The sequence below is a fragment of the Sturnira hondurensis genome, unplaced genomic scaffold (assembly GCF_014824575.4).
Source record: "Sturnira hondurensis isolate 20B ecotype Veracruz unplaced genomic scaffold, ASM1482457v3 Scaffold0009516, whole genome shotgun sequence".
Lineage (NCBI taxonomy): Eukaryota > Metazoa > Chordata > Mammalia > Chiroptera > Phyllostomidae > Sturnira > Sturnira hondurensis.
The window spans coordinates 458,040-471,136 of NW_028082147.1; the positions used below are offsets into that span (position 1 = coordinate 458,040).

Sequence of the window (13,097 nt, forward strand, 5' to 3'; positions counted from 1 at the left end):
ATATTATCTCAGGTACTGAGATTTTTGGTGTTCCTTAAATTTTTCTCTCCAGTAGAGTGCCCTATTCACCTGCCCACTTTGTCTGCATTTTATATGCTTGACAGATAAGCAGTATTCAATAAATATTCCTTGCATTTACTTATCCCCTAGATTTTTATTATTGAGAGAGAGAGCGAGAAAAACATTAATTTGTTGTTCCACTTATTATGCAGTCATTGGTTGGTTCTTGTATGTGTCCCTGACCAGAGATTGAACCTATAACCTTAGCCTATGGAGATGATGCGTGAGCTACACAGCTGGGGTTCTCCCTGGGTTTTTATTTTTATTTTTAAGACTTAATTCTTATTTATTTTTATATAGAAGGGAAGGGAGGGAGAAGAGAGGGAGAGAAACTCTGATATGTAAGAGAAACATAGATTAGTTGCCTCTCGCAGGCCCCCGACTGGAGACCTGGCCTGCAACTCAGGCTTGTGACTCCAAGGAGAATCAAACTGGGATATTTCCCTTTACAGGACAGCGTCCAACCCACTGAACCACACTAGTCAGGTCTCTCCCTGTATTTTTAAATTGAAGCAAAACATCCACAGCAAAGTGAACAAAAATTACGCATATTGCTGAGCTCTCTAATTGTTCAAAACATTATTCTAAGCAGTAAAGAGGGTCTTTCATTTTCACCTTCATGTACCCAACAAAAAGTGTTTTATAACAATCTTTTTTTCTGCAGCTCCCTGTCCCAGGCTCTTTTTCTCCATCGGGTCCAAGATGTTTCCTAGACAAAAACATCTCTGGGTCTCCGAACTTTGAAAAAAATATTTTTCTGGAGAACGGCCTATGACGTCAACTCCCCACCCCGCTCTGCCGCCAACGCCCAGAGAAATGATGCAACGGAGTCCACCATTTGACCTGAGGCAGCAACGCGCATGCGCTCCTGATTGCCCGGCCAAGAGCTATTTTTAAGCCCTCTCGGCACCCTTACGTTGCGGGGCGGCACAGTGAAGGTTTGCGCGACATCCGGCTCTTGCCGGAAGCTGGAAAAGGAGCAAGCGTAGCTCAGTACTAGGGCTTTTAACTTTAGAGTTGTGTGCTAATTGCCTCTCAAAATCTCGGAGGTGCTTGGGTGGATATAACTCTCCGCTTTGCGAGAAGAGGCAAGGACGCGCGGAGGTGTTGTTTCTGGTGTAAGTGGGCACGTGTTCTTCATGCTGGCTTAGGAAGACATAAACCAGTATAAAAGAATTTCACGCTTCCGCCTGGGTCGCTTTGAAAGGCGTTTTCAGAGAGGCGGAAGGCTTAGATTTTCGTCTGGTGCAGCATCTGCCACCGTCCTTCTGTGTGTCCCTGAGTGCCTCTCGGAGGCTCAATATCTTTACCTGTAAGTGGACAAGCCCCTTAAGTCATCATTCACTTCTTCTGCGTGTTAATTTTACGTCATTATGTCATCTGAGTGCTAAAACCTTGGGGGGTTTTAAATATCGTTGGCCCCTTTTTATAAGGAAGATCTTGCGTCCCAGAGTGAGAAGTTTGATGACTTCCTCAAGATCGCACAGAAAAGGTTTAGAGGTGTTTTAGACCTTGAGGACTAGATTATATTGTAACTCCATTATCACATCTCCTTTATTTTTGTATCATCAGTTTCTGAAACTGGCCTATAGCAGTTACTCAAAAAGTTTTCAGTGGGCGAATGAATCTTTTGCTGTCAAGGCCGCTGGCAAGCAGATTTGGTGTCTCCACCTCTCTGATGTATTAATAACTTTTCCAGGTGTATCCTGTACTTTACTTTATTGGAGACTCTGAATCCAGTGTAAGTTCTTCAGCTTAATCAGACACTATGGAGGCACCTCCCGTCACCATGATGCCTGTCACTGGGGGTACCATTAACATGATGGAGTACCTGCTGCAGGGTAAGTGAACCAGGGATCTTCGATTGCCCGTTTTCCCGTTTTCTGTCCAGCTTCAGTGGAGATGAGAGGCTGTTATACAAAGGCATCCTGGCCTCCGATGGACAACCACTTTTTAAAAAAGATTTTATTTATTTACTTTTAGAGGGTGGGGAGAAGGGAGAGAGAGAGGGAAGGAAACATTGATTGGTTGCCTCTTGCACATGCCCCCAACTGGGGACCTGGCCCACAACCCAGACATGTGCCCAGACTGGGAATCAAACCAGCAACCTTTCCATCTGCAGGCGGGTGCTCAGTCCACTGAGCCACACCAACCAGGGTTGGACAACAACTTAAAAAATTTTTTTTTACTCCTAATTATGGTCACCAACACATCTTCAGCATTTTAAAGTAGTGTTAAATGTAGTGACGTTGTATAGCTCTAGAACGTTTTTATCTTGCAAAATTGAAACTCTGTACCTATGAAACAGTAACTTCTTCTGTCAGTCCCTTGGCAACCACCTTTCTACTTTCAGTTTCTGATTTTGACACTTGAGATAGATAACTCATAGGAGTGGAATCATACCTTTTTTGTCTTTTTAGGACTGGCTTTTTTCACTGTAATGTACTTGAGGTTCATCAATATTGTAACACATGACAGAATCTTCTTATTTAAGACTGAGTAATATTCCATTATATGCACATACCATATTTCTTTTTTAAAAATGTAGTCTTTATTGTAGTTTTTTCATTACCATTTAATCCCCTTATACCCTTCCTCCCCCCAGCAATCACCACACCACAATCCATCCATATCCATGAACCATATTTCTCTATCCATTCTTCTGGCGATATACATTTGGTTGCCTCTACTTCTTGGTTCAACATGGATATGCAAGTATCTCTTCAAGATCCTGCTTTGAATTCTTTTGGATGTATACCTAGAAGTGGGGCTACTGGATCATATGGTAATTCTATGGTACTGTTTTTAGCTCCATCTTATAGATCAGGAGGCGGAGATAAACTGTGTTCTCAGATAAGAAAACCCAAGACCCAGAGAGGGTAGTGATTTCAGGGGTCATAGAATGTTTAGTGGAAGAGTATAGGCTTTAATTCAGATCATTCATTTAGTGACTTCAAGTGAACAAAACAGGGATATTCATTTTTCACTTCTCAAGCTGCCCATCCTTCGGTCTTTTCTCATCTCAGTAATCACCGCTGTCATTCACCAGTTGTTCAAGCCAAGCATTCAGGGATCAAGCTCCATTTTTTACTTTACCCCATATCCAGACTACCTCTGAGTCCTATTCATTTTACTTCCAAAATATATTTTAAATGTGTCTTTTCCTCACCTTCAGTACCACATTCTCATGTCTCTTGACTGAACTACTTTAGCAACTTCTTACATTGTTTCCACTTCTGATCATGTCTCTTCTTATAGAACATCTGGTCATCTTTTTTTTTTTAAGATTTTAGTTTTAGAGAGAGGGGAAGTGAGGGAGAAAGGGGGGGAAAGAAACATCAAGCTGTTCCTTCTGAGACTGAGACTGAACCTGCAAGCTGGGTGTGGGCCCTGATTGGGAATTGAACCGGTAACCTTTTGCTTGGCAGGACACTGGTCAGGGTGCTAGGTTGCATGTTCAGTCCCTGGTAGCTGTGCATGCCAGAGGCACACCATCAGTGTTCCTCTCTCACATTGATATTTCCCTCCCTCTCTTCCTCCTCTTGCCTCTCTCTAAAATCAATGGGCATGTCCTCAGGTAAGGATTAAAAAATTTTTGTTTTATTACTATTTTTTCAGCTGTAAGAGGAAGTTTATTTAGAAAGTCATAGAGGTAGAAGAAGTGAGCTATAGAAAGAATGGGCTCAGGAAACAAAGTTACAGAGGCTAAAGATGGGGTGCTTGGAGCTTAGAGAAATGGGAAAGGCACAGATGTGCATGGGAGAGTGCCAAAATTGTTTTATTGTTAAAAAATTCAGCCCTGGCTGGTGTGGCCCCGTGGATTGGGTGCTGGCCTGCAAACTGAAAGATCATGGGTTCGATTCCCTGTCAGGGCACATTCCTGTGTTGCAGGACAGGTCCCAGGTTGTGGGTGTGGGAGGGGCAACCGACTGATATTTCTCTTGCGCATCAATGTTTCTCTACCTCTCTCTCTCCTTCCCTTAAAAAAAAAAAGGAAAAAAATTTCAGCCCTGGCTAGTGTGGCTCACTGGATTGAGTACCGGCCTGTGAACCAAAGGTTGCTGGTTCGATTCCCAGTCAGGGCACATGCCTGGGTTGTGGGCCAGGTCCCCAGTAGGAGGCAACCACATACTGATGTTTCTCCTCCTCTTTCTCCTTCCCTTTCTCTCTAAAAATAAAATAAATAAAAATCTAAAAAAATAAAAAATGGGTATGATCTATGACAACTATGTCAAATGCTGCCAGGAGGATGAATAAGATGAGAACAAAGATTGGTGTATTTCTGTGAAGCAGTACAGTCTTTCTTACTTAAATATATGTATTACATCAAAAGGAAATGTTGTGTTTCTTCTATAGATGGAAAACTTTGCTGGGAATAAAATATCATTCTTAAAACAAATGACAACAAAACAGTAATACTACATTCCAGACACCGTTGCCTATTAAAGGTTCTGAGCGCCACGCCTGCTGGAGGTCAGCATTATGAGAGAAGGCCTAAAGGCTCTAGTACCAAATAAGACAGTGCAAAACATTGAAAAGGAATTTACTTTCTCATGATGTTATGCAGTACCTTGGCACGATAAGCCCCCTAAAATCTCATATCTTAGACACTTGGTTAATTTAAGTTTTTTCAGTCTTTTACTAATTTCATTACCCAAAGTGAAAGATGGGACTCAATAGTGCTTTTTCCTTCTTCAGGAAGTGTTTTAGATCACAGCTTGGACAGCCTTACGCATCGCCTTCGTGGTTTGTGTGACAACATGGAACCTGAGACTTTCGCTGATCATGAGATGGTGTTCCTCCTTAAAGGCCAGCAGGCCAGTCCCTTTGTTCTAAGGGCCCGGCGCTCTACGGATAGGGCAGGAGCACCGTGGCATCTGCGCTACCTGGGACAGCCTGAGGTGGGAGACAAGAACCGCCATGCCCTGGTGCGAAACTGCGTGGACATTGCAACGTCTGAGAACCTCACCGACTTCCTGATGGAAATGGGCTTCCGCATGGACCATGAGTTCGTCGCCAAGGGACAATTGTTCCGTAAGGGCATCATGAAGATTATGGTGTACAAGGTCTTCCGTATTCTGGTGCCGGGGAACACGGAGAGCATTGAGGCCTTGTCACTCTCCTACCTTGTGGAACTGAGTGTTGTTGCACCAGCTGGGCAGGACATGGTCTCTGATGACATGAGGAACTTTGCAGAGCAGCTGAAACCTCTAGTTCACCTAGAAAAAATAGACCCCAAAAGGCTCATGTGACTGAGACAATCTGTCCACCATTGGGACTTGTCTTCACCTGTTACAAAGAAGACATTATAAATGCCCCATTTCACCACTGCCAGCTGGGCTTTCTTCCCTTAGGAAGGAAGACAGTAAAAACTTAATTGGTTCTTTTCTCTTTTCCTCATGTGGCAAGTTCACTTTTGTGACAGCCTTTCTAAATTAGAGACTCAGGAAAACGGAGAATCTACTTAATCCTTCTGCACAAAAAGGGGAAATAGGGATACATTTTTCTTTCTTTTTTTCTAGAAAGAAAACTCTCTTGTTTTGCCATTTGTGTATAAGGTTTATAAAATAAGAAGGAGCTCGTATTGTGTGGTAATAAAGGCTATGAAGGGAAATGTCTATTTCTGACACACTATCCCATTACTCTGCTAATTTGGGATGGATTCATTACCAATTAGAGCAAAAAAAATGACAGGTTTTAGTTTTGATTTTGGTAGAGATGGTAGTTTTTACCTCATAAAAATAGCATGTGTTGCCCTGGCTGGTGTAGCTCAGTGGATTGAGCGTGGGCCTGCGAACTACACGATCGCGGTTCGATTCCCAGTCAGGGCACGTGCCTGGGTTGCAGGCCAGTTCCCAACAGGGGACTCTTGAGAGGCAACCATACATTGATGTTTCTCTCCTCTCCTTACCTTCCTCTCTAAAGATAAATAAATAAAATCTTAAAAAAAAAATAGCATGTGTTTGTTGTTGGAAATTCAAATACAAAAGTAAGAAAAATAACCTGCAATCCTATTACTCAAAGAAATGTACCGTTTCTATTTTGATATGTATCCTCCTGGTCTTCATTTTTGTAAATTTATGTATATGAAATATTTGTTTTATAACAAATATTCTGTGTATCCTGGGTTATAACCTTTTTTTGTTTAATGTATTATTAACATTTTTCTAGGACACTAGGCTGTAGTGTCCTGTGAAAACAAAACACTCACTTACTGAGTTCTTATACATGTCACTGCCATCCTAAGTGCGTTAGGTATATTAATTAATCTCCACAACAGACCCATTTTATAAGCAGGGAAACTAAAGTACAAAGGGATTAATTAGCTTTCCCTGAGCTATATGGATACTAATTAGTAGACTTGTGTTTAAATACTGAATTTGAATTGCTGTTTGTATCCCATCGTAATGGATTTTCCATAACTTAATTGGTTCTCCTACTTTGGTATTTTTAGTTTAATCCCATGGGCTTTCTCATGCTTTTCTAAACAATCCTTCAATGCTAGTACTTTTAATTAAGTCTTTGTTGACATCTATGGTAATTGTAGGGAACTGCTGCATCAAAGAGTATGCAGTATTTGCACTATTGTAAGAATTCTGGCATGCATTGCCAAATGCCTTCCAGAAATGTTCTGGTTTTCTCTCCTACCAGCTATAAATGAGGTTTCCAACACAGCTGCCAAAACTGGGTGTGACCATGAGAACTTGTTTTTTCCATTTGTTTTTTCCACGATAGGTAGTGATTAATTTTTAAAGTCCTCATTAATGAGGTTTAAATTTTTTTATTGGACATTTTCTTCATTGTTCATCTTTTTAAATTAAAAAAAATTTAACCACTGATTTTTAGATTCAAAGGAAGGGAGAGAGAGAGAAACATTGATTTGTTGCTCCACCTATCCATGCATTTACTGGTTGACTCCTGCTTGAACGCAGACCAGAAGTTGAACCCTGGCGCATCAGCAAGACGCTCCAACCAACTGAACTACTTGTCCAGGGCCATCTTTTCTTTGTTAATTTATAAGGAGCTTTTATGTAATTTTTTCTGTTTATCTTTGACTTCTAATGGATTTTTAAAGAGTATTTTATTTATTTATTTTTAGAGAGGTGGCATGTGGGACAGAAACTTAGACCAGCTGCCTCTCACATGTGCCCTGACCCAGACTGAACCCACAATCCAGGCGGCTGCCTTGACTGGGAATCAAGCCAGAGACACCCAGGATAACACCCAACCAACTGAGCCATTCTAGTCAGAGCTTTTAATGGATTTTTAAAGTTCTTAGTTGGATAAATGTTGATCATTTTGATAGTTAAAGGTTTTTTATTACACTGGAGAGAGTTTGGCTTGCTAAAAACAGCAGGTTACTCAAACCTTTAATTATCTTCTGGAACCTCCATTTAGACAACACCCCAGTAGAGCTACATTTGGGTGAGTCATGATCCTCTTTGTACCTCAGTTTACCACTCAAAAGTTTACATGAATACTCTGTTAGGATGCTTTGGGTTACAGGTACCAGAAAACCTACCTCTGCCTTTAACAGTAGGGATTGTATTGGGTTGGCCAAAAGGTTTCTTTGGTTCTTTCTGTAAGATGGCTCTAGTAGTGTTTCGTTGTCTTTAAATTAATTTGAAACAACTTTGTTAGATTGTATTGTGACAGCTGTCATATCAGCATGCATTCAAAAAAATCAAAATTGGTGAATTTTTGTGTAGCCATTTTAATATCGAAGATGGAAGAAAATACACAACATTCTCAGCATATAATGCTTTATTATTTCAAGAAAGGTAAAAACAACTAAAATGCAAAAAAAAAAAAAGTGCAGAGTATGGAGAAGGTGCTGTGACTAATTGTGTTAAAAGTGGTTTGTGAAGTTCCATACTGGAGATTTGTCACTGGACGATGCTGCACAGTTGGGTGGAGCCGTTGAAGTTGATAGTGAGAACAATCAACATTCTACCATGCGGGAAATAGCCAACATGCTCATAATATCCAAATGAGTAAAGTTATTGGTGAACATGAAAAATCTATCTTTTATTTTATAGAAAAGACCATACAGGCTTTTTGGCCAACCCAATAGTATTCTCTCACCTAATAAGTTCTAAGATGAGGTGCCTGCCAAGTTGGTTAGTTGGTTTCTCTGGCTCTGGCATCCTTTTCTGGCTTCCTGTGAATGTTTTGAAGAAACAGCTTTTTTCCCCCTTTCGTTGCAAATTGCCTATGTGGATAAATCTTGTTCCTCCTTTTCACAGTAGATTAACATAAATAATTCAGGAAAAGCCCCTTTTTTGTTTTGTAGTCTTCCCCTTTATTTCTAAACTGTTCTCATTTCTTGTATCCTATACTAACCTATTTTGATATGTTTGATTTATGTCTTTGGTGCCTGGCTTGTAAGGTGTGTTGAAGTTCTAAGAATATGTTCAGTTCACATAAGTGATATTGTGCTATAAATGTTCCTTTTCTTTAAAAAATGTTTTGTTTGTTTTTCCCTTTTTTAAAATTTAATTCTTGTTCAAGTACAGTTTTCTGGCTTGTATTCCCAGCCCTGCCCCTCCCCAGTGCTCCCCACTTCCCTCCCATTTCCGCCCCCCACCTTAGTTATTGTCCATGTGTCCTTTATACTTCTTTTTAAAATTAACATTGCTTTTGTGATATGCTAACTTCCAACTTGCATATACTTTCATGGTAACAATAATATTAACACTTAAATAATCTTAACTCTGTGGCAGGTGCTTTAAATGTTTTAACTCATATACTTCTCACAACCAGGATACGAGGTAGGTATTACAAGTCCCATATTATAAATGAGAGAGACAGAGGTTACTCAAATTTCTACTTTCACTTTTTAATTGAATTTATTGGTGACCTTGGTTAATAAAATGACCCACTTCCATTCTTCAAAGTCAGAACCAGTAAGTGGTGGGCCCTGAATTTCAACTCCGGCAACCGAGCTCCTGAACCCAGGCCCACAGCCGCTGTGTGTGTGTGGTGTATTTTACTCATTCAGTCACTCGGTGATCGAAACCTTCACCTAGATTGCCCTCACCTCTCTGTTACCATAAGAAGAAATGCTAAAATAAGCAAATTTGTAAATTGATGTGAATATTTCTCTGAGCCATATATCAGTGGGCATGTTCAATTTTTGTCAAATATTGCCAGATTACTTTTGAGAATGGCTATCTATTGCCAGTGCGTACCCACTCATTCACATCCTCACCAGTCTTTGGTGTTACCCATCTTTCTAATTGTTGCCAGTTTGGTGGTTGGAAAGTGGTGCTCTTTTGTTTTTAATGGAAGTATAAATGACATACAATATTCCATTGGTTTGGGGCGTACAACATCATGATTAGACATTTCTCTACAGTACATGATGGTCATCACCAGAGGTCTAGTAATCCACTGTCATTAGACAAAGGTAATAAATTATTATTTTTAACTAATTTTAACTTATTTATTTACTTTTAAATCCCCACTTGAGAATATTTTTATTGATTTCAGAGAGAAGATGAGAGAGAAAAACATCAATGTGAGAAGGAAACATTGTTCAGTTGCCCCCCATACGTGCCCCGACCAGAGATTGAACCCACAATCTAGGCATGTGCCCTGACCGGGCATCAGACCCACAACATTTTGTTCTTTTTCAGTGTACAGGACAATGCTCCAACCAACCGAGCCACCCAGCCAGGGCATTAATGTAATATTGACTGTAGCCCCCATGATGTACATTGTATCCCTGTGACTGACGTTTTAAACTGGAAATTTGTGCCTCTTGATCCCCTTCATCCATTTCAACCACCTCCAAAGGTCTTAGTTGTTTTCATTTGCATTTTTCTTATTATAATTCCATTTGAGCCCTTTTTTCATATACTTTTTTGTACATGATATTGTATAGACTACATACTATGTAAAACTAAGGTATCTACAACCTTTGCCTATTTTTCTAGTTGCTTTCTGGTCTTGTTGATTTGTAGGAATCTTTTGTACATTGTAGACATTAGTCCTTTGGGAGTTTTAAACACTGCAAATAACTTTCTCCCAGTATCTATATATATATATACTTTGCCTATTTTTTCCTACTTGATTGCCTTTCTGCTGGTTTGTAGGAATTGTGTGTTTTCTAGATATCATTCCTCATTTGTTTTAAACATTGTAAACACCTCCTCCCATTCCGTCACCTTCCTGTTAACTTTGTGATGTCATTAATTAAGCAGATGTCCTGAACTTTGGTCTTATAGTTTAGAGTCTTGTTTAGGAAGTCTTTATTTACTCCTAGGTAACATAGATGTTCCTATACTAGCTTTATGTAACTTTCATAGTTAGGTCTTTAATCCATCTGGAGTCCACCTTTAACCTAGTATCGAGTAAAAATCCAGCTTTTTTTTCTCCATATGATGAATTTGTTTTTCTTTCATCTGAATAACAATCTTTTCTTAAGATTTTATTTATTTTTCTTTAGAGGGGAAGGGAAGGAGAGAAGGAGAGAATATCAATGTATGGTTGCCTCTCGTGAGTCCCCTGCTGGGAACTGGCCTGCAACCCAGGCATGTGCCCTGACTGGGAATCAAACTGCGATCGTGTGGTTCGCAGGCTCGCGCTCAATCCACTGAGCTACACCAACCAGGAGAATAACAATCTTTTCAGTGCTTTGTGATGCCACCTTTATCACATATTAGGTTCCCATGTATACACTTTATTTCTAAGCTCTGCATTTTATCCATTGGTCTTTCTCTTTGTTTCAGCGCCAGCAGCACAGTGTTTTTTATTACTGTGGCTTTGTGGTGGAGCCAGTTCTACCAGTAGGGCCGGTGTCCCTACTTCTATTTTCCCTTCAGAATAGACTGCGCTTTCATAGGCCTTTTGTTCTTTCGTATTCGTTTTAGAGTTTTAGTTTCTCAACATTACTACAGGAATTTTTATTGGAATTTCATTAGAAAGGTATAGATTAATCTGGGGAAGAACTGACGTCGTCGACTGGAACACAGCCTCCCCAGAATTCAGTGAGGGAGGCTCCCTTCACCTTTTTCAGGTCTTTGCTAACACGTCCGAGAAGCTTTTGCTGATTGTCCTGAATTAGGTAGCACACTCACTCCCCACCACGCTCTCTTTATCTTTTTTTTTTAATATAATTTTTATTTAATTCTTGTTCACGTACAGGTTTCTGTCTTATATTCCCAACCCTGCCCGCCCCCCGCCCCATGCTCCCCGCTCTTTATCTTGTTTAATCTTTTTCATAGCATTTGTTACTGAATGGCTAGATTATTTACTCACTACTTTCCTACCAAAATTCATGATGGTAGTTACTTTGTTTTGTTCTCTGCTGTATCCCAAGTACTCAAAACAACACCTGGCCTATGGTACTCTGAATATTTGTTAAACAAATGAATATATTCTTTACACTGCTGAGGTTATCCTAATTGTGACATTTATTCTGGTCTTGTTTTTTAAATTTAAATTTTTTCTTGATAAACTTTTTGGCATTGCTTTTAGGCCAATTACTATTGGCCAGACGTTGGCATATTATACCTGTGCACATATGTGAGCCTGCTGTTTTCATAAATAAAGTTTTATTGGAACATCCATATGCATTTATTTAAAAATCGTGTATGGCTTCTTTTGTACTGTAATGACAGAGTTGAATGGCTGCAAAAGAGACCGTGTGGAAACTTTACAGAAAGTGTGCTGATCCTTACTGTAGACTATCATTTAGTTGTTATTCTAGATTGTACTATAGTTTCATTACATTTCATTACATCCCTGGTATAGAAGAACACTGCTGGTTTTTGTAAGATGATTTCTATTCTTCCAAACTTGATTAATAACTCTTTTCTAGTTCTGATAGGTTGCCTGCTGATAATGTTGTGTTTTCCACGTAGAATATCACATCATCGGCAAGAGTGACAAGCAGCCCTGATTGGTGTGACGCAGTGGGTTAAGCAGCATCCCACAAACCCAAAGGTTGCTGGTTTGATTCCCAGTCAGGGCACATGCCTGGGTTTTGGGTCAGGTCCCCAGATGGGAGTGCACAAGAGGCAACCGAATGATGTTTCTCTCATACATTGATGTCCCTCTCTTTCTCCTTCCTTCTCTCTCTCTCTCTTTCTCTCTCTAAAAATAAATAAAATCTTTTTTTTAAAGAGTGACAAGCAGAAAGACTTACATATCTCTTTCACCTTTTTCTTTTTAAGAGCATCTTTTTTTTAAAGATTTTATTTATTTATCTTTAGAGGGGAAGGGAAGGAGAGAGGGAGAGAAACATCAATGTATGGTTGCCTTTCTTGCATCCCCTGCTGGGAGTTGGTCTGCAGGGAACTGGCCTGCAACCCAGGTATGTGCCCTGACTGAGAATCGAACCGCGATCATCTGAGTCGCAGGCCCGCGCTCAATCCACTGAGCTACACCAGCCAGGGCCTCTTTCACCTTTTTCTTGTCTAAAAGAATTGGGCAGATTCTCGAATACTCTAGGTAACACGGGTGATAATAATAGACATTCATGACTTAGTCCTGATCTTAATGTTATTACATCAAGTTTCTCTATTAAGTATGGAAAAATAATGTGATTTTTATCCTTTGGCCCATTAATGTAGTAAGTTATATTGACAGATTTTCTGTTCTTGGGCCATCCTTGTATACCTGGGACGATTCCTATGCGTCGTCATAATGCTATCTTCATGTCAACAGTACACTGTTGGACTTGAGTACCTCTTACTTTGTTTAGGATATTTGCATTGAGGACCTACCTTAATTGCCACCCAGAGATCTATGCAGTATGATTACTCCCTATTTTTCCAACCTCTTTGCTGGAACTGCAATTTAAGTGCTGTACTAGATGCTGGGGTATAGCAATAGCTAAGATAGTCTTTGTTCTTAATGGCTCCCATTATAATGGCATAAAGAGACATTTATACAATTGGGATAGTCATAAAAGTTATGTGAACAAAAGGCTCTTTCCCAAAACAAATAAATCTTTAGCACTGACCAAGCAGGTCTGCTTCCTTTTTCGTGGACAGACCTCAGTACTCCTGCTTACGCGTTCCCTTTCTTAA

The 13,097-nt window shown here is 40.0% G+C and overlaps 1 protein-coding gene and 1 long non-coding RNA gene across 6 annotated transcripts; one reads left to right on the forward strand and one right to left on the reverse strand.

Annotated features, from left to right (window-relative positions):
- Positions 1–738: 738 nt before the first annotated feature.
- MED18 (mediator complex subunit 18) lies at positions 739–5,738 on the forward strand. 5 transcript variants are annotated; one of them, XM_037057166.1, is made up of 3 exons: positions 739–1,077; positions 1,760–1,901; positions 4,759–5,738. In XM_037057166.1, the coding sequence occupies exons 2-3, from the start codon at positions 1,829–1,831 to the stop codon at positions 5,310–5,312; spliced, it is 627 nt and encodes a 208-aa protein (XP_036913061.1). In that variant the 5' UTR covers positions 739–1,077; positions 1,760–1,828; the 3' UTR covers positions 5,313–5,738. The 5 variants fall into 5 exon arrangements, with proteins under 5 accessions (XP_036913061.1, XP_036913060.1, XP_036913058.1 ...); XM_037057165.1 differs by having other exon boundaries at positions 739–1,042; XM_037057163.1 differs by having other exon boundaries at positions 740–1,164.
- Positions 5,739–12,186: 6,448 nt separating this feature from the next.
- Positions 12,187–12,528, reverse strand: LOC118994522 (uncharacterized). Its single transcript, XR_005068067.1, has 2 exons — positions 12,472–12,528; positions 12,187–12,224 (listed from the first exon to the last, which is right to left on the reverse strand). It is a non-coding gene; the product is annotated as an uncharacterized LOC118994522 (long non-coding RNA).
- Between the last annotated feature and the right edge of the window lie 569 nt (positions 12,529–13,097).